We start from the raw sequence: 20,389 nt of genomic DNA on the forward strand, positions 1-20,389 counted from the left end.
TGAAAGACATGGGGAGGGGGCGGAATATCCCTATTGGAACATTAAAAATAATCAAGGGGCAATTGCACCCATTTTTTTTGCAAGTGGAAGGTTGGGTATTGCATACAGCAATTCCGTAAGAATCTCCCCTTTTTTTACTTTTAAAGAAAATCATATTGGTAGCCATTGCAGTGAAGTCTTGAGGCCTTCCAAATAGGGGTGTGTATCTAATATGTAAAATAAGTCAATAAATACATGCAAAGGGTCATGCCCAAGCAGAGAAATCTAGCACAGGCTTCAGAATCAAGCGTCAGTTTTAAAACACCATCCCAATCTCATGTTTCTAGCCCTCATGGATACTTAGAAAAACCTTGAATGTCTCCATGCTCTTCCTCTCAATAGTCAGTTCTACAAGCAACAGCTGGGCAAGAGGATATGGGATTTTTGTGCCTTTCTTAGTAGCTTGCTCCTTTCCACAAAAATGCAAAAACATATATATAAATCTTTCCATGATTGTATACAGGTTACAAGAGAAAATTAGGCCTGTGTGATACAGAATATTGTTTATTTGTTCTGTGCCAGGAGCACAAGGTGTCATGATCCGAGTTACCGGATATATAACCCATTGCATGTTCAGCCAAACATGGGTTAAACCAGAAGCAGCGACTTACCTTGGGTGAAAATTAAACCACCATCTAACCACCGAGGGTTAACAACCCGCTAACCGCTGCTACCAGTGACCCCACAAATTCTGGTCCAGCCTATACTTGTGGGGAAGGAGCCCTCCTCACTCCTATGTACCTCAAAGAACCTGCTGGCCTGGACCACACGGGGGGGGGGGGGACGACCTTTTGGCCCTTGGGCTGAACTACAACTCCCATCATCCCAGGCCGCTGGCCACGCTTGCTGAGGCTGATGGAAGTTGCAGTTCCGCCACATCCGGAGGGGCAAAAAGGTCCCTGCACCTGGCTTGGGTAGCCTGCAATGAGGTCTGATTAAACAGGGAGGTATAGAGCATAGCTAGCAGTCACCATGGAGAATTCAACTCACGTGCTCTTTGGTTGGGTGGCCAGGATAGTGGTGTTTGCCAGATGTTCCGGACCACAACTCCCATCATCCACTGCTCCCATACAGTATGAACCAAGGCCTATCCAGGAAGCATGGCCAATGGCCAGGGGCCAGTTGTGGTTCAGAAGCATGGGGCCAAAAGTATCCCCCCCACCTGGCCTAATATCTCTCCCCCCCCACCGCACCATCCTTGCCTCCATCTCCATCTTGCATACAACACTCATTGCGGTGTGGATTCACTGCCGCAAACACAATGCAGTATAAAAATGTGATTGTTTTCCCCAAACTGAACTGATTGGCGATCGAGTAGGGCGTTGCCCCCCTGGCTTTTCACTGTATTTCTATAGTGAATCTGCACCTTGAGCAAACAGTATAATGGATATGTCCCTCCACCACTGCCACCAATGTGCACTTTGTCTCACTCTACAAGGGGTCGTTTCAGTCTCATGGCAAGAGCCATCTCTCTCACTCTCTCAGCAGTCCGCTATGAAGGGAGGAAAAGGGATGGAGGAGCAGGGTGTTGGAGGTAGAGGGGGTGGCCTCACCCACTTTGGGCCATGGCCCGCACCCCCCAACAAATCAACTCAGAGTGAACATAACTCTGGAAAGCAAAAAAAGGAGTTCCTGCCCTCTGATCTAATGATAATGCCCATTGACCAATAGCAGATGTTTAGGACTAGGAACAGCATTTTGATGCAGGCAAACGTGCTGGATGAGCACCCCCTCCCCATGCACAAAACACGTAAGCTCCTCAACCGGTTTGTGGGGCAAAATCGAAAAAGGATGCATTTTGCTACACCCCCGTTTCTCTTCTGCCTCTCCATCATCCCACCTCGCCGGACACGCAATCCTTTCAGGACCGGGGTAGGAGGATGGGCTCACTTTTCACCAGAAACCAGTCCCAGTTGGCTTTCCCATTGTTCCTTGGCATTACGTAACAAAATATTTAAGTCAGGGTTCGGGGCTGAAATTCTTCCAGCTCTGGCAGAGAGCATTCTGTAACGGATGTGTGTAGTGTTTGCCCTACATAAGGAAAACTAGTGTTCGGCTTTTGCTCACCATCCTCAGCACCTAGATTCTAAAAACCTAACAAACAAAAAAGAGGGTTCTCCAAGCAGAGTCTGAGACCACCCAGCCCAAGATGGTTCCCCCCCTGCAAGAACCACTCTCAGAGGGGAAGGAAGGAAACCGCAGCTTCTTCTCGAGCCAGAAATAAGTTGTTCAGAAGCTTCTAGAAGAGAAGTTAAGTCTCAGAAGAACAATTACGGCTGGTAAGGTTTTGGAAGCTGGCATTGTGGATTGCAGGCCTTCGGAGCACCTTAATCTGTACTGCCGGAATCAGAAGTGAAGCGGAGCTCCGGCGCGATGAAGGAACGCCTGCTTGGGTGCAGGGCAGGAACCGTTCCGAGCACAGAATCGTTCTTGGGGAGGCAGGGTTGGAAGTAGTGGAGGTGCAGAGGACAGTTCCCCTGCTTCGAAGCCAGCCGGACCCTTGCGGAAAGGGCGTCATCCCTTGCGAGCTCCCCCCGCCCTGCACTGCATCGGCTTAGTGGCCTATCTGCCGGTCGTCGTACGTGCTGTAGCGCTTGACGTGGATGCGGCGGACGCGGTCGCGCAGCTCAAAGCTGCCGTCATCGTCTTCGATCTGGGAGGCCTGGGGGCGGCTCCGGCTGGTCGCCTCGAGCAGGGAGTTGTCGGGAACCCGGGGTGTCTCGTACAGCAGGACGTTCAGGGTCTCCTCGTAGATGCGGGCCTCAGGGAACTCGACCTGGAGGGAGAAAAGAGTCGAGCGGGTTACCAGGAGGAGCAAACGCACCAAAGATCACCCTTCTTCACTGACGTTTGTGGAACGCTTTCCCCAAGGAGGCTTGCCAGGCACCCCTGTTACGTATCTTCAAGTGTCAAGCAAGAACCTTCCCTTTTATCCAGGCCTTTGGCTTTTTAGCTATGGCCTTTTAGAGTGAGTAGGATGCTTTCATGCATTATTATTATTTATTGAACTGCAATACCTCAAGGACCGAATTTTCCATATGAACCTTACTCAGACCCTGAGATCGTCTTCTAAGGCCCTTCTTCGTGTGTCTCCTCCACAAGAGGTCCGGAGGGTGGCAACACGAGAACGGGCCTTCTCTGCAGTGGCTCCCCATCTGTGGAATGCTCTCACCAGGGAAGTCCGCCTGGCGCCTTCATTGTACACCTTTAGGCGCCAGGCAAAAACTTTCCTTTTTAACCAGGCCTTTGGTTGATCTGATTTACATCCTATACCCTTTTAAATGTGGTGGGTTTGGGGGGGTATTGGGTTGTTGTTTTTATTTTTATTATGTATTTTGTGGTTTTATATCTTGATTTTATTCTGAGAACTGCGCTGAGACCCCCAGGTATAGAGTGGTATATTAATAATAAATAATAACAACAACAATATACCGCCCTTCTGCCGTAGATCTCAGGACAGCCCACAGACTAAAAATACAAGATAAACACACAGAATGCAAACAAGAACAGAAAATAACCACCACCACCTATTTTAATGTATGGATTTTTAAAATATAAGCTGCTTTGACTTGCCATAGCAAAGAAAAAAAGAGACAAGCAAATTTAATAAATACTAATAACGGAGGCCAGAGGGAGCAAGTCCTCTCAGCTACTTCCCCCTGCCCTGCTGCTGAATCTTATTCAAGTAAATATAAGCCTAAGTTAAGGGAACACTGGTGGAACACTCTGTCACAAGAGACCAGGGCCCTGCGGGACTTGACATCTTTCCGCAGGGCCTGCAAGACAGAGCTGTTCCACCAGGCCTTTGGCCAGGGCACAGCCTGACTCCCTCCCTCGGCAATCTTCGCGGAGCTCTGGCCCAATGGTTGCCAGTGGCCTGAATTAATTAATTTTATAATGAATGATTTTAGTGTGTTGTTTATGCTATACTTTTATACTGTTTTATTGTTGTTAGCCGCCCTGAGCCCGGCTTCGGCTGGGGAGGGCGGGATATAAATAAAATTTATTATTATTATTTATTAAGGGCTTAGTTGCTTCCCCATCCCAGAATCCTCAGCTGCCTCCTTCGCTCCACTGTGCCAGACAGCAAGAGAAGAGCAGGGGTGCTGAGAGCAGGGAAAGAGGTTGTAGCTTCTGCCTCTGCCAAAGCGCCTTACACCCTTCGCCATAACTAGGAGCAGCAGAATCTCGCAAAAAGAAAGCCCTCACCGATCACAGTGACGAGATGCTTACATGCACAAAGATGGGAGGACTTATTATTGCCTGCTATAGAAGAACAGCTGTTGGAATTAATGGATTTGGCTGAGATGGCCAAGTTGGCATACTTAATTAAGAGAAAAATCACTGTTGACATTTATTAATGATTGGAAACCCATCAGGGGCTTTCTGCACAATAAGGAAAATGAACTTGTGCAGTATCAGGTTTGAAGAGTAAAAAAATGGTTGGCTATGGAAAGTGGAAGAGTTGAATGTTCTTATGAATTAAGAATTTTGCACAAATTTTTAAAGCTCATAGACAGAGAATTGGAAGTTTTATCCTTTTATTCTTCTCTTCTCTATTTTCTTTTAATTTTCATGTTTAATAATGCTTGATATTTGTTGCTTATTTCAGTATACTGCTTTTTTTTAAAAAAATATTTCTGTATACAGTGGTACCCCGCAAGACGAACGCCTCGCGAGACGAAAAACTCGCAAAACGAAAGGTTTTTTCGTTTTCGAGTTGCCTCGCAAGACGAAGTTCCCTATGGGCTTGCTTCGCAAAACGAAGCTTGCCCCGGGGACAGCGGGTCTTCTCTTTTGAAGCAAGGGGCGGCGGGGAGATCGCTTCTCCCCACCGCCCCTTGCTTCAAAAGAGGTCCGGGGGCAGCGCTTCCCGCTGCCCCCGGACCTCTTTTGAAGCAAGCGGCTGCGGAGAGAAGCGATCTCCCTGCAGCCGCTTGCTTCAAAAGCTGCCCCCGATCTCTTTTGAAGCAAGCGGCTGCGGAGAGAAGCGGGGTGGCTGGGGCAGGTGTTCCCGTCCCCCGCCCGGCTTCGCAGCACCGCTCCGAAGCTCGGCGGTGGGGGCAGGTGTTCCCTCCCCCCCACCCTGCTTCGGGGCAGCGTTCCGAAGCGGGGTGGCTGGGGCAGGTGTTCCTGCCCCCCGCCCGGCTTCGCAGCACCGCTCCGAAGCTCGGCGGTGGGGGCAGGTGTTCCCTCCCCCCCACCCTGCTTCGGGGCAGCGTTCCGAAGCGGGGTGGCTGGGGCAGGTGTTCCTGCCCCCCCGCCCGGCTTCGCAGCACCGCTCCGAAGCTCGGCGGTGGGGGCAGGTGTTCCCTCCCCCCCACCCTGCTTCGGGGCAGCGTTCCGAAGCGGGGTGGCTGGGGCAGGTGTTCCTGCCCCCCGCCCGGCTTCGCAGCACCGCTCCGAAGCTCGGCGGTGGGGGCAGGTGTTCCCTCCCCCCCACCCTGCTTCGGGGCAGCGTTCCGAAGCGGGGTGGCTGGGGCAGGTGTTCCTGCCCCCCGCCCGGCTTCGCAGCACCGCTCCGAAGCTCGGCGGTGGGGGCAGGTGTTCCCTCCCCCCCACCCTGCTTCGGGGCAGCGTTCCGAAGCGGGGTGGCTGGGGCAGGTGTTCCTGCCCCCCGCCCGGCTTCGCAGCACCGCTCCGAAGCTCGGCGGTGGGGGCAGGTGTTCCCTCCCCCCCACCCTGCTTCGGGGCAGCGTTCCGAAGCGGGGTGGCTGGGGCAGGTGTTCCTGCCCCCCGCCCGGCTTCGCAGCACCGCTCCGAAGCTCGGCGGTGGGGGCAGGTGTTCCCTCCCCCCCACCCTGCTTCGGGGCAGCGTTCCGAAGCGGGGTGGCTGGGGCAGGTGTTCCTGCCCCCCGCCCGGCTTCGCAGCACCGCTCCGAAGCTCGGCGGTGGGGGCAGGTGTTCCCTCCCCCCCACCCTGCTTCGGGGCAGCGTTCCGAAGCGGGGTGGCTGGGGCAGGTGTTCCTGCCCCCCGCCCGGCTTCGCAGCACCGCTCCGAAGCTCGGCGGTGGGGGCAGGTGTTCCCTCCCCCCCACCCTGCTTCGGGGCAGCGTTCCGAAGCGGGGTGGCTGGGGCAGGTGTTCCTGCCCCCCCGCCCGGCTTCGCAGCACCGCTCCGAAGCTCGGCGGTGGGGGCAGGTGTTCCCTCCCCCCCACCCTGCTTCGGGGCAGCGTTCCGAAGCGGGGTGGCTGGGGCAGGTGTTCCTGCCCCCCGCCCGGCTTCGCAGCACCGCTCCGAAGCTCGGCGGTGGGGGCAGGTGTTCCCTCCCCCCCACCCTGCTTCGGGGCAGCGTTCCGAAGCGGGGTGGCTGGGGCAGGTGTTCCTGCCCCCCCGCCCGGCTTCGGAGAAGCGATCTCCCGGACATCTTTTGAAGCAAGCGGCTGCAGGGAGATCGCTTCTCCCCGCAGCTGCTTGCTTCAAAAGAGGTCCGGGGGCAGCGGGAAGCGCTTTCCGCTGCCCCGACCTCTTTTGAAGCAAGCTGCTGTGCTTCTCCCCGCAGCCGCTTGCTTCAAAAGAGGTCCCGGACCTCTTTTGAAGCAAGCGGCTGCGGAGAGAAGCGATCTCCTTGCAGCTGCTTGCTTCAAAACAGGTCCGGGACCTCTTTTGAAGCAAGCGGCTGCGGAGAGAAGCGATCTCCCTGCAGCCGCTTGCTTCAAAACAGGTCCGGGACCTCTTTTGAAGCAAGCGGCTGCGGAGAGAAGCGATCTCCTTGCAGCTGCTTGCTTCAAAACAGGTCCGGGACCTCTTTTGAAGCAAGCGGCTGCGGAGAGAAGCGATCTCCCTCCAGCCGCTTGCTTCAAAACAGGTCCGGGACCTCTTTTGAAGCAAGCGGCTGCGGAGAGAAGCGATCTCCTTGCAGCTGCTTGCTTCAAAACAGGTCCGGGACCTCTTTTGAAGCAAGCGGCTGCGGAGAGAAGCGATCTCCCTGCAGCCGCTTGCTTCAAAAGCTTTTGAAGCAAGCGGCTGCAGGGAGATCGCTTCTCTCCGCAGCCGCTTGCTTCAAAAGAGGTCCCGGTTACACCTGCCCCCACCGCCGAGCTTCGGAGCGGTGCTGCGAAGCCGGGCGGGGGGCAGGAACACCTGCCCCAGCCACCCCGCTTCGGAACGCTGCCCCGAAGCAGGGTGGGGGGGAGGGAACACCTGCCCCCACCGCCGAGCTTCGGAGCGGTGCTGCGAAGCCGGGCGGGGGGGCAGGAACACCTGCCCCAGCCACCCCGCTTCGGAACGCTGCCCCGAAGCAGGGTGGGGGGGAGGGAACACCTGCCCCCACCGCCGAGCTTCGGAGCGGTGCTGCGAAGCCGGGCGGGGGGCAGGAACACCTGCCCCAGCCACCCCGCTTCGGAACGCTGCCCCGAAGCAGGGTGGGGGGGAGGGAACACCTGCCCCCACCGCCGAGCTTCGGAGCGGTGCTGCGAAGCCGGGCGGGGGGCAGGAACACCTGCCCCAGCCACCCCGCTTCGGAACGCTGCCCCGAAGCAGGGTGGGGGGGAGGGAACACCTGCCCCCACCGCCGAGCTTCGGAGCGGTGCTGCGAAGCCGGGCGGGGGGCAGGAACACCTGCCCCAGCCACCCCGCTTCGGAACGCTGCCCCGAAGCAGGGTGGGGGGGAGGGAACACCTGCCCCCACCGCCGAGCTTCGGAGCGGTGCTGCGAAGCCGGGCGGGGGGGCAGGAACACCTGCCCCAGCCACCCCGCTTCGGAACGCTGCCCCGAAGCAGGGTGGGGGGGAGGGAACACCTGCCCCCACCGCCGAGCTTCGGAGCGGTGCTGCGAAGCCGGGCGGGGGGCAGGAACACCTGCCCCAGCCACCCCGCTTCGGAACCCTGCCCCGAAGCAGGGTGGGGGGGAGGGAACACCTGCCCCCACCGCCGAGCTTCGGAGCGGTGCTGCGAAGCCGGGCGGGGGGCAGGAACACCTGCCCCAGCCACCCCGCTTCGGAACGCTGCCCCGAAGCAGGGTGGGGGGGAGGGAACACCTGCCCCCACCGCCGAGCTTCGGAGCGGTGCTGCGAAGCCGGGCGGGGGGCAGGAACACCTGCCCCAGCCACCCCGCTTCGGAACGCTGCCCCGAAGCAGGGTGGGGGGGAGGGAACACCTGCCCCCACCGCCGAGCTTCGGAGCGGTGCTGCGAAGCCGGGCGGGGGGCAGGAACACCTGCCCCAGCCACCCCGCTTCGGAACGCTGCCCCGAAGCAGGGTGGGGGGGCGGGAACACCTGCCCCCACCGCCGAGCTTCGGAGCGGTGCTGCGAAGCTGGGCGGGGGGGCAGGAACACCTGCCCCAGCCACCCCGCTTCGGAACGCTGCCCCGAAGCAGGGTGGGGGGGGGGACACCTTCTGAAGGCGGGCGGGGGGGGCGAAAGTCTTTGTCCCCCCTGCCTGCCTTCCCAGGGGCTTTTAAATCGCCCCAGACAGCGGAGGAGTCCTCCGCTGTCCCGGGGCGATTTTAAAATGCCGCCCGCCAGCATTTTAAGATCGCCCGGACAGCGGAGAAGTCCTCCGCTGTCCCGGGGTTTTTTAAAATGCTGGGGGTGGGAAGAAAAGCCCTTGTCCCCCCCCCCCAAGCCTTCAGAAGAGGTCCGGGGACAGACTGTCCCCGGACCTGGTCTGAAGGCGGTTTCCCTAGGAACGCATTAATTGATTTTCAATGCATTCCTATGGGAAACCGTGCATCGCAAGACGAAAAAACCGCAAGACGAAGAGAATTGCGGAACGAATTAATTTCGTCTTGCGAGGCACCACTGTACTGTGTTTTCAAGCTTTAATAAAAATTCAAGGGGAAAAACAAAAAAAGAAAGCACAAACATGTCAAATTGGAGCCCTCGGCTTTCCCTGTCCCCAAGGACTGGTTAGTTCGACACTGGTGTGTGAAGTTTGGCACCCTGCTCTCCGTTTTTGTTTCACATGACACCCTCCCTTCTTCAGACTGTTGCAAGTCAAATGCAGTGGGGACAGTCAAAGCAAGAATGCCCAGAATTCCCTTGACTGCCTTTGGTCTATTGTTATTTTAACTTTTTGAAAGTTTTATATTACTGTTTTGCATGTTTGTTGTTTTAGATTTTTTTATATTTGCTTTTTACAATCAAGATGTGTACAAATCTTCTGAAATAAATTAATCTGGCAGGCCGCCGTGAGAACAGGAGGCGGGACTAGATGGGCCCCTTGGCCTGATCAGCAGCCTTGTCTTATGTTCTTATTGGATTATAAAGTTATATATGGTCCAATACATGTGCTTTGGACCATATATACCGTATTTTTCGCTCTATAACACGCACCCGACCATAACACGCACGTAGTTTTTAGAGGAGGAAAATCCGTAGGCATGCCACCCGTAGGCATTCCCTCCATAACACGCACAGACATTTCCCCTTACTTTCTAGGAGGAAAAAAGTGAGTGTTATGGTGCAAAAAATACGGTAACTTAATAATCCATGTGCTTTGAGAGGGACGCAGGTGGCGCTGTGGGTTAAACCACAGAGCCTAGGGCTTGCTGATCAGAAGGTCGGCGGTTCGAATCCCCATGACGGGGTGAGCTCCCGTTGCTCGGTCCCAGCTCCTGCCAACCTAGCAGTTCAAAAGCACGTCAAAGTGCCAGTAGATAAATAGGTACCACTCCGGTGGGAAGGTAAACGGCATTTCCGTGCGCTGCTCTGGTTCGCCAGAAGCGGCTTAGTCATGCTGGCCACATGACCTGGAAGCTGGACGCCGGCTCCCTCGGCCAATAAAGCGAGATGAGCGCCGCAACCCCAGAGTCACGACCGGACCTAATGTTCAGAGGTCCCTTTAACTTTACTTACATGTGCTTTGATATAGGCTCTTTCTCTGGCCTATGGAGGCACCGTAAAATCCTCCCCTGAAATTTGCTCAGAAGAAGCTACACAGAAAGGGATGTCTTTGTTGATAGTCCCGCCCCCCAACAGAAACCACAAGGTCAACATACCTTGGTTTGCTTCTTCTCTGTAGCGTAAACTATGGATGTGCAACAGACTTCGGCCAGCTTCCTCCCCTGACCGTAGAATGACCAGCAACAGATCTCATCCCCAATCACGTCTTTGATGAAGAGGACTCTCCCGTTGAAGCTGAGGGAGAGCTTATCAAACAATTCTATGTTCTTCAACAAATTGTCGTCGGAAGTGCTGAAAAAATGATTTTTAAAAAAGAGGAATGACGTATGTGGATCATGGGCTTGTGACAGGGCCTTTTTGGTGGCGGCTCCCCTGTTTCTGGAATGCCCTCCCTGGGGAGTTATGTCTCCCACCCTCGTTATTGACTTTCAGGAGGATGTTAAAAACATTCCTGTTTCCCCCAGGTGTTTGATGGCTGAAAGACACAGTTCCTGGCAACCCTGAAAGCACTGGTTGAACGTTTTAACTGTTTTCAGAATGCTTTGTAAAAAGAAGTTGCCATGATGTGTTTTCCGCCCTGGGCTCATTTGCAAGGAAGGACAGGATATAAATTGAGTAAATAACCATTTTTTTCACATCTGGATTCTGCCTCGCCGCCCCAAAAAAAGAGCTCAGAGGTCCCTCTGCCCATTTTAATCCTCACAATAACCCTTTCAGGTAGGTTGGGCTGAGAAGATGGGTGACTGACCCAAGGCTGCCTAGCAAGATTCACAGCTCAGTAGGTATTTGAACCTAGGGCTCCCTAGTTGGAAACTTCAACCCCATTACACGATGCTAGTTTTCACATGCTCAACATCCCAAGCACAAGAACCCCGTCCTCACATTCTTTATCTGAAGGAGACCAAGTGAGCAGTGGAAGATTCGCTTGCCCCAGGTACTCAATAAGAACAGGCTGAGCGTTTCCAGTTAAAATAAAAATTAAAAAGAAATAAAAGAATTAGTAACAGGGCAATGTATGGCCAAGACTGTAGGCAACTGCTGCCAGTCAGAGTGGACAGTGCTAGGATTGATGGGCAAATAAAATAAATAGGAAGCTGTTTATCGCAGATCAGACTATTAACTGCCTATCCTCCCCGGTATTTTAAATTTAAATTGGGAGAGCTGTGCTGTTTCGTACAGCAATTAAATCAAACCTTTCCAAATATTAAAAAGAGAGAGAGGTTTGCTCCAGCTGAAACCAACATGGAATAAATATGAAATAAGCCCGGGTTCATTGTCCTTCACATTTACTACCAGAAACAATAAATTCAACACTGTGGGGAGGATGTCAGATATTTCTCAAACTACCGTGAGATGCTGGACTAGATGGGACACAGGCCTGATCCAGAAGCCTCGCCTTAGGGAGACAGCAGAGACTTTACCTTGTGTAGGAATACTTGTTGTTGCTCCTGTTATACAGCAGCTTCACCACAGGCTGGAAGGAAGAGGGGAAGTGTCAGAAATATAGAGCTGGAAGGGACCACAAGGGACATTCAGTCCAACCCCCTGCAATGCAGGAATCATTCGCCCAACGTGGGGCTCAAACCCACCACCCTGAGATTAAGTCTCGGGCTCTACAGACTGAGGAAGAAGACGACTAGGTCACGCTGCCCAGTCAGGGCCTCTCCTGGGCAAAGGAGTCTCTGGTGAGCCCCCTTCGTGTGGCACTTTCTTGAGCCTATTTGTCAGTAGCAGCAGCAGCAGCGGCGGCAAACACACCCAAGGGCATCCAGGAGGCTCCGTTTCTCCAGAAACAGTAAAAGGGAACCTTTTTTTGTCTTAGGGCCACATTCCCTCCTGGCTAACCTCCTGAGGGCCACATGCCAGTAGTGGGCGGGGCCAGAGGCAAAAACAGGCAGGGCCACACATGCAAATATTGTCTTTGTGTAGTCCAGGGGTAGGCAAACTAAGGCCCGGGAGCCGGATGTGGCCAAATCGCCTTCTCAATCTGGCCTGCGGACGGTCCAGGAATCAGTGTGTTTTTACATGAGTAGAATGTGTCCTTTTATTTAAAATGCACCTCTGGATTATTTGTGGGGCATAGGTATTCATTCACCCCCCCCCCAAAAAAAATAGTCTGGCCCACCACATGGTTTGAGGGACAGTGGACCGGCCCACAGCTGAAAAAAGGTTGCTGACCCCTGGTGTAGTCGGTTAGTTTCAACACACACTGACATGCCCCTCCCTGTAGTCTCCCCCAAGGAGCATTTTTGGACTTCAAAGACACGTTCCAGCCAGGAAAAAACACTCAAGGGTGTGAAGTAGAGGTGGTGAGGGATGTCTGGCTTGGCGGGAGCTCAGAGGGGTCTGGAGGGAGTCGTTTGGCTCCGGGGTCTGGGGTTCCCCACCCCTGGCTCCAGTGCACTGTGGAAAGTTAAAATGGTGGGGATCCTTTTGACCCTCTGGATGCTGCTGAACTACAACTCCCATCATCCTTGGCCACTGGCCACACTTGCTGGGGCTGATGGGAGCTGTGGTTCAGCAGCATATTGTCAGTCAAGGGCTCAAGCCTTCTATCTCCCCTTTCTGGGTCTTCCTGGGGTACCCCAACCCACGAATTCCCCATCTCTGGAAATTCAAGAACAAGACCTGGAAGGAAAAGCACCCACTTTCATTGCAGATTCGATGAGCCTCTCCTCTTCTTTGGGTGATGTGATGACCGGGATGTTGCAGACGGGCTTGTACGAATCTTTCTTGTCCTGCAGAACAGAATTACAGACACACAGGTAGATGAGTGCTGGTTCGGTGTCCCCTTCTTTGGGGGACCACAGAATCATAGAGTTGGAAGGGACCCCCCAAAGGTCATCTAGCAAGGCAGGAATCTCAACTTAAAAGCACCCAGGACAGATGAGCCTGCAAAATGCAGAAGTCTATACCCAGTCTGAAAACCACTCTAAGCACACTTACGAGGGGATGAGAGTTTCAAAGGTTAGAACTCTCTAAGATCCAGTTGAAGGTGGTGGTTAAAAATGCACTTCATCGCTCTCCCCACACGGTTGCCGACTGTGTAAAACAGGTGCAGGGACCTATGCCCCTGCTGAACTACAACTCCCACCGTCCCTGATCATTGGTCATGTTTGCAGGGGCTGATGGGAGCTGTAGTTTGGCAACAACTGGAGGGTCTAAGGTTCCCTGCAGCTGGTGTAAAAGAGGAATGGGGGACTGGGACTGCACCCACAGGTCTCTCACAATGTCGGTGGCCCTCAAAATCAGTGCAGGAGCTGGTCCACAGGGAGACAAAGGAAGTATTTGCAGGATATATTTAGGACCTTAGGAAGCTGGCTTATACGGAGTCAGACTACTGATCCACCTAGTCTAGTACTGTCTACACTGACTGGCAGTGGCCCTCCAGGAGATGCTGGGGATTGACCCTGGGACCCAGGTGCTCTATGGCCCTTTCCCATGGCAGTGGCTGGGCAGCCATCTGTCAGGGCTGCTGCCGTTGGGGGATTCCTGCACTGAATAGATGGCTAGTAAGAGCTGTTCAACAGCTGAATGATCTCCCTCGGGAGGTGATGGACTCTCCTTCCTTGGAGGTTTTTAAGCAGAGGTTGGATGGCCATCTGTCATGGAGGCTTTAGCTGAGATTCCTGCATTTCGGGGGGGTGGACTAGATGACCCCTGGGTGCACCTTCCGACTCTACAGTTCTGTGATTCTATGACCTCCAAGGGCCCCCCTAACGCGCATGCAGCTCTCACCTGCAGGGCAGCCTGGCAGAGGTCTACCAAGCCCTGGATGAGGTAATATTTGGCTTCAGCCATTAGCTCTTTGACCTCCTGCCGGTTCTTCGGGAGGGCAACCGTGTTGTCTCGGAGGTAACTTAAAACGGTCCCAAAATGCTTCCCGCAGCGATCGATGAGGATCCAGCCTGTGAGAGCAGGAGAAGACAAGAGAGCTGCAATCTGAGCTGGCATCAGGTAGGCGTGGAAGCTGATCGACAACAGGCAAGAAAAAGCTTGCACCCATCCCATTCTTCTTCTGTGTTATATTTATTTATACGCCACCTTTTCCCCTAACAGTACTCAAGAACCTCGGTTTACAAACTTAATCCGTTCCGGAAGTCCATTTTTAAACTGAAACCGTTCTTAAACCGAGGTGCACTTTTGCTAATGAGGCCTAATGAGGCCTCCCTCCACCGGTGCTCTTCCATCATTCGAATTTCGTTCTTAGACTGAGTTAAGTTCGCAAACCGGGACACTACTTCCGCTTTTGCGGAGTTCGTAAACTGAAAGAGTTCTTAAACAAGGCTGTTCTAAAACCGAGGTACCACTATATATATAAAATCTGTTTAAAAGCATACCAATAATTACAATAAAAACAACACGGCACCAGCCCTTTCATTAAAAGCAGTTTCCAAAATCCTGTTGGAGCAATAAAGTCTTTACCTGCCGGCAGAAGGGCAGCAAGGAGGGAGCCAGTCTGGCTTCTCTAGGGAGAGACTTCCAGAGTATGGGAGCAGCCACCGAGAAGCCCCTCTCCTGCATCCCCACGAAGCATGCCTGTGAGGGTGGCAAGACTGAGACAAGGGCCTTTGCTGAAGATCTCAAACCCCGGGCAGGTAGAATTTGTTATATTCTGTTTTATTTGATGCTTTAATGTGTTGTAAACCATTTTTTAAATTTAAAATATAAAGCGGTATAGAATTGAAATGAACACTAAGAACACCAGTAAATACTAAATTTCATTGCAAAAAAAAAAAGTTGCTTAAGACATGTGGCAACCACAATCTAGGTTTAGCTTTTGCACCCGAGCGTCTAACACTGGCTGCCAGCACTGGCCCCTGGCTCACCTTCTTTGTCCGAAAGCACCTCCATCCTGCCGCTGAACATGGCCTTCAGCATGGTGTCGTGCCGCGTCAGCACCTGCACCGTGGTGTAGTAGAGGGACCCGCCGACATTGAGCCGCACGTACTTGTTGCCCAGGGTGCCGCCTTTGAAGCCGCAGCCCTTGGGCTTGGCTCCTGGCGAGGGGCAGGCGGCTGCCAGGCAGGTGTCTCCGGACATCTCCTTCTGCAAGTAGATGACAACTCTGCAGAGGGTGGGCTTGACCGACTCCGCCGTGGTTGTGGGGGGAGGTTGGAGAGCCACGAGGTCACTGGCTGGGCAAGGAGAGTATTCCCAGAAGCAGTTTGCCCCTGAAGCCAAGAAACTGAACAGAGAAAGGAAGAGGAAGTGAAAATGAGAGACATAGTGGATGGTCCAGAAAAGAACTTTATTTCTCTTTGCACAGGGAATACAAGCCGGACTCCGATAATTCTAATATGAGCCCACGCAGGTGCCAAGGTTTGGCTGGCTTAGTGACCTAGCTTTCTGGGCTCTATGGATGAGATTGTTATCTGTCCACAATCCTGGGAGCCAATATGAAAAGGTGAGTGGTGGCAGAACCCACCTATCATTATTATGGTGTCTGATGATTGAGGGATGGGTTGCCAAGGCACTACAGAAAATGCTCCCGCCTGGTTGCTACCAGCCATGGCCCACAAGGTTGAGGGAATCTGGGGCTCAGGTGAGGATGACCAGAGCCTGCCAGGAGAAATGTACAGAAGTTGATTTTCCCCAAGGGACCCACATCCCAAACCGTTTGGGACGTTGCCGGTTAACGGCAGTGCCCTGGACGGAAGCTGGAAACCAAATGGCACATCAGCCTCATTCCATGCAGCACTTGCAAAAAGCAAGTGGCCGGCCCTCATTGACTGCAAGAGGACGAGGCTCGGAAAAGTGCAGACAACGCTCGTTGAGTTCTCCAAAGGCAAAGCTTCCTAGCAGGGCATCATTCTCAAGCCTTATCCAACAGCCATCTAGAACATTTGCTAAAGCCAGGTTTCTCATGAAGCCAAGTTGCTAGTACTTGTGATTACAATGAGGGCAATGAGCCCACTAGCTCCAAGTTCCCAGGCTGGCTGTTGAAAGCCCTACTGCCCAAGAAAAGGACAGTGTGGTCTCACCAGCAGAGAGTGTAAGAAGAGGGCAGAGGAATCAGTGCCCCGGCAATCTCCATGTATTTGTTGCCCAGGGACTGCAGAGCTGATGGGCAGCACATTTTGGCTTCTGCCAACAGCCAGGGGTCTAATTGCCACTTGGTGGCTGAAACCCCAGAGGAAGAGCAGTTCAAGCCCATCCAGTGGCCAAGCAGCAGCAGCAAAAGCAGGGATTTAGCTTCCCCTCTTCCCACCGATAAGCACTTTCTGCCTAAGAACCAGCACTTGTGTTTGCTTTCCGCCCCCCTCCTCCAGCCCAATCCCTTTTCCTTTTGTGCTGCGTCTCTGGGATTGGAAGCCTGAGGGGCAGCGGCCCTTTTCAGGAGAGCATAAATATTTTAAACAAATAAAATAAAACAATACTTTGAATAAAAACCTTACAGGGGTGTCGTAAGGACAAATTGAGATGTGTAATACCTAAGCAGCTGCGAAAAGTTCTATAAAAGCTGGCACTAAGCAAAGGGGGAAAGGTACCTGCCTTTTCTAAGCTGCAATAGGGCAGAGCGCCAGCCAGCCGGCAGATCAGTAAACTGCCGTCTGGATGAGACCAAAGTCTGCAACTCAATCCACGCATCTCCAAACAGCGGCAGGAACCTGGGGCCCCTTTCCCAGCCTTCCAGGATGACGTAATGGGCCTGACTCAAGACTGTCCCACACAATAGAAGCATTTCCTCTGCTTCCCCTAGTCCTCCAGTGCATTTTTGCATTTGTGACACACACACAAACTGGAAATGACTGAAGGCTTAACAAGCTTCTATTTCCAGCAGCCCCGTTTCCATATCCAAGCGTGGCATGCAGATGGCATTTGGGAAAGGGCGTGAGAAGCCTGCTGTACCGAGAACGGCCGCGGAAATATTCGATTGCAAGGGAATGCAGAGATAAGTGACCTTTGGGAGAATGCAGAGGTTATAATAAACAGTCTGTGTGCTGTGTCCTACAGCAAACTGAGTCATGAGTGGGTCCATGGGCCGATAATTACACGGCCCAACACCAGACATTTCTCTTATGAGAACAGGAAGTTGCTTTGTACAGAGGTAGACCCCTGGTCCATCTAGCACAGTATTGTCTACACTGACTGGCAGTGGCTCTCCAGAGTTACAATCCCTATTGGGGATTGAACCTGGGGCCTTCTGCATTCAAAGCAGGTGTCCTGTCACTGAGCTGTGGTCCTTTCCCTAAAAATAAAAGAAGAGTCTAGTTCTCATTCTTCTGGATAAAGGACTGAAATAAGTAAGCATTGCATTGAAACGCTTGGAATATCCAAGAGCTGACGTAGTTGGTACCGAACAGGCATAGGCAAACTCGGCCCTCCAGATGTTTTGGGACTACAGTTCCCATAGTCCCTGACCACTGGTCCTGTTAGCCAGGGATCATGGGAGTTGTAGTCCCAAAACATTTGGAGGGCCCAGTTTCCCTATGCCTGGTACAGAACATATTGATATGTAGATTTTAAATATTAGGCTTCAGCCTTCTGACCCAAGATCACGCTCCCCTGAGGAGAAAGAATCTCAGCCAAGGCAGCAAGGAAGGCAAAAATTATATACCAATAGTAGCTTCATTCACCAAGTGCCAACGCTCATGTAGGAAAAACAGAACAAAACCAGGCTTCATCTCACACACCCATGTTGAAAAGGGAAATTGGAACCTTTGAAGCTTACTTTCTACACACCGGATTTTCCCATTCTGCATTGTTGCCTATTTACTTAACTATCACTGACCCATTCATTCATGTGATTTAATGAATGGCTGAAGGGGAGGGGCAGATGTAAGGCTAACTCTGTAAAAAAGGTCAGTCGGTTGAGGGAACGTTGGGAAGAACCAAGGGGGTAATGGTTACAGGCTGCAGGAAAAGAACATGCGAAAACTTTAAAAGGAAATTAATTAAATCAGGGGTGGGGGTGTTTGTGAAGTCAAGGGCCACATCCCCATGTGGGCAATCCTCAGAAGTCCACATGGCAGCGTGGGAGGACCCAGATGCAAAAGTTGGAGGAGCAAGTAATGTAAATTTGTACTGTGTACACCCACCCCTCTCTTTATCCTCCAGTCAGGGAAGCAAGAGGCATTCTTCAAGGACACCCCCCCCAGCCCAGCAAAAACACTTAAAAGAGTTGGGGGTGAAGCAGGCCTGGTGGAGGATGCAGCCCCAACAAAGTTTCAAGGGCCAGAAAGAGAGGCCTGGAGGGTCACAGATAGATCCCAGGGCTGAGGTTTACAAGTTTTAAAAAACAGAGGTCAGGGAGTGGGAATGAACTGCAATAAGGTGCCCAAATGCAAAATCTCTTCATCGTGATGGTTTCAAAAGGGAGGGTGAATGGCAGGTCTTCTTTCTCTCCAGCGCTCCATATTTATTTGGCCCTCTTGCAGGTCGGTAACAGCCAGCAGAAATCCAACAGGTGCGGCATCCCCGACCTCTCTCGGCCACACTGTGGAATTTCTATCAACCCCAGCTCTGCAGCCACCCGGCTCTCCTGCTGATTTAAACAGCCAGCAGGAAAGAAACCAGTGTCGCCTCTCCCTATCAGCGCAGCACCTGTGGAACTTCCTGCTCCCACTTTGTTTGTTGTTGTTGTTTAGTCATTTAGTCGTGTCCAACTCTGCGTGGCCCCATGGACGAGAGCATGTCAGGCACTCCTGTCTTCCACTGCCTCCCGCAGTTTGGTCAAACTCTTGCTGGTAGCTTCGAGAACACTATCCAACCATCTCGTCCTCTGTCGTCCCCTTCTCCTTGTGCCCTCCATCTTTCCCAACATCAGGGTCTTTTCCAGGGAGTCTTCTCTTCTCATGAGGTGGCCAAAGTATTGGAGCCTCAGCTTCAGGATCTGTCCTTCCAGTGAGCACTCAGGGCTGATTTCCTTCAGAATGGATAGGTTTGATCTTCTTGCAGTTCATGGGACTCTCAAGAGTCTCCTCCATCACCATAATTCAAAAGCGTCAATTCTTCGGCAATCAGCCTTCTCTATGGTCCAGCTCTCACTTCCATACATCACTACTGGGAAAACCATAGCTTTTACTATACGGACCTTTGTTGGCAAGGTGATGTCTCTGCTTTTTAAGATGCTGTCTAGGTTTGTCATTGCTTTTCTCCCAAGAAGCAGGCGTCTTTTAATGTCGTGGCTGCTGTCACCATCTGCAGTGTCTTTGTCCATGGAGTTTTCTTGGCAGGGATACTGGAGTGGCTTGCCGGTTCCTCCTCCAGGTGGATCACGTTTGGTCAAAACTCTCCACTATGACCTGTTCATCTTGGGTGCCCTGCACGGCATAGCTCATAGCTTCTCCGAGTTATTCAAGCCCCTTCGCCACAGCAAGGCAGTAATCCGTGAAGGGGTGCTCTCACTTACCCCTGTTTAAAGGAGCAACAACGCAGGAGAAAGCCGGAGCAGCAGCCATTCTTTATTTCCGCCTCCCCAAATATTTACCTCCCTTTTCCTCCATGGCTGACCTACTTCTGACCCCCACCCCCTTCCAACAGCCAATCAGCTCTCTCGCCCAAATTTAGTCACCCACCAGCCAACTTTCCGCCCTCCCGCCCCACTCCCTCGCCCGCTAAACGCAAACACAACGCCACTTTCTCAAGCGGGCCCGCCCGCCCCCCCCCCACTGGCCCCTCCAACCCCCGGCTGTTTACCTTACCCGACTGGCGAGTCAACCGGCGCTGCCGCTCCACGAAGGCCTCCGCCTCGCACCGGGAGGCGACGGGGGCTGAGCAGAACCGGCTGCGAGCGAAACCAGCCAGCCGGCGCGCCCCTCAAGCTTCCCAGACCCGGCCGAAAGGCGGAGCTCAGGAACGAGCAGCTCCAGCAACAAGCCGCCCTTCCCAGTCAGGCGCCTCGGCCTACAAATCCCAGCGTGCAGCACGCGCCGGCAGCCGCCCGCCGACGGGACTACATTTCCCAGCATGCACTGCCCATTTTGGTTTTTTCCCCCATCCTCTCCCTCTCCAGGCAAAAGCTTTGAGTTCAGAGCTATCGATCGCCTTTAATTTATTTTTTTTTAAGACCAAAGTAGTATACCATGAAACACCCCACGCGGCGCTCTCATAAATGTGCAATTATTTGAGGTTTGTTTCTGATGCAAGGGACAAGTATGATTTTCAACAGTTTAAAATCAGGAGTGGGGAGCCTTGTTCATCTCAGGAGCCGCCATGGGAGTAGCCAGGATTTATGTTCTAATTGGGAGGGGGGTAGAATCTTAAGTATTTTAAGTTAAATATTTTAAGTATTTTATTGATTTACTTGGTCGGGAAGGCAATTGCACCCGCTTCCCCCCTTGGCACCTGCCTTCCCCCCTAATAATAATAATAAATGGTGTTTGCCGCCCTGAGCCCGGTCTTTGCTGAGGAGGGCGGGGTATAAATAAAAATTATTATTATTATTATTATTATTATTATTTCAACTCCTGATTTTAAACTGCTTAAAATCATGCTTGTCCCTTGCATCAGAAACAAACCTCAAATAATTGCACATTTATGAGAGCGCCGCGTGTATAAAG

General features: G+C 52.8%; 1 protein-coding gene across 2 annotated transcripts; it reads right to left on the reverse strand.

Annotated features, from left to right (window-relative positions):
• Positions 1–527: 527 nt before the first annotated feature.
• Positions 528–19,747, reverse strand: TNFAIP1 (TNF alpha induced protein 1). Of its 2 annotated transcripts, none has more exons than XM_083479657.1 (7): positions 19,532–19,747; positions 14,714–15,072; positions 13,623–13,792; positions 12,533–12,622; positions 11,306–11,358; positions 9,980–10,175; positions 528–2,815 (listed from the first exon to the last, which is right to left on the reverse strand). In XM_083479657.1, exons 2-7 carry the CDS (start codon positions 14,925–14,927, stop codon positions 2,594–2,596), a joined length of 945 nt encoding a protein of 314 aa, XP_083335783.1. In that variant the 5' UTR covers positions 14,928–15,072; positions 19,532–19,747; the 3' UTR covers positions 528–2,593. The 2 variants fall into 2 exon arrangements, with proteins under 2 accessions (XP_083335783.1, XP_083335784.1); XM_083479658.1 differs by lacking the exon at positions 19,532–19,747 and adding an exon at positions 17,927–18,564.
• Between the last annotated feature and the right edge of the window lie 642 nt (positions 19,748–20,389).

The sequence above is a fragment of the Podarcis liolepis genome (genome assembly GCF_965112155.1).
Source record: "Podarcis liolepis genome assembly, chromosome: 16".
NCBI lineage: Eukaryota > Metazoa > Chordata > Lepidosauria > Squamata > Lacertidae > Podarcis > Podarcis liolepis.

What these genes read in the sequence shown, in the direction of transcription:
- TNFAIP1 (XM_083479657.1), bottom strand. Translation starts at nt 14,927, where the DNA reads ATGTCCGGAGACACCTGCCTGGCAGCCGCCTGCCCCTCGCCAGGAGCC. An exon ending in TCATCGAATCTGCAATGAAA is followed by an intron (nt 11,359 to 12,532) that starts GTGGGTGCTTTT and finishes TCTTCCTTCCAG; the next exon opens with CCTGTGGTGAAGCTGCTGTA. An exon ending in AACAAGTATTCCTACACAAG is followed by an intron (nt 10,176 to 11,305) that starts GTAAAGTCTCTG and finishes TCATTTTTTCAG; the next exon opens with CACTTCCGACGACAATTTGT.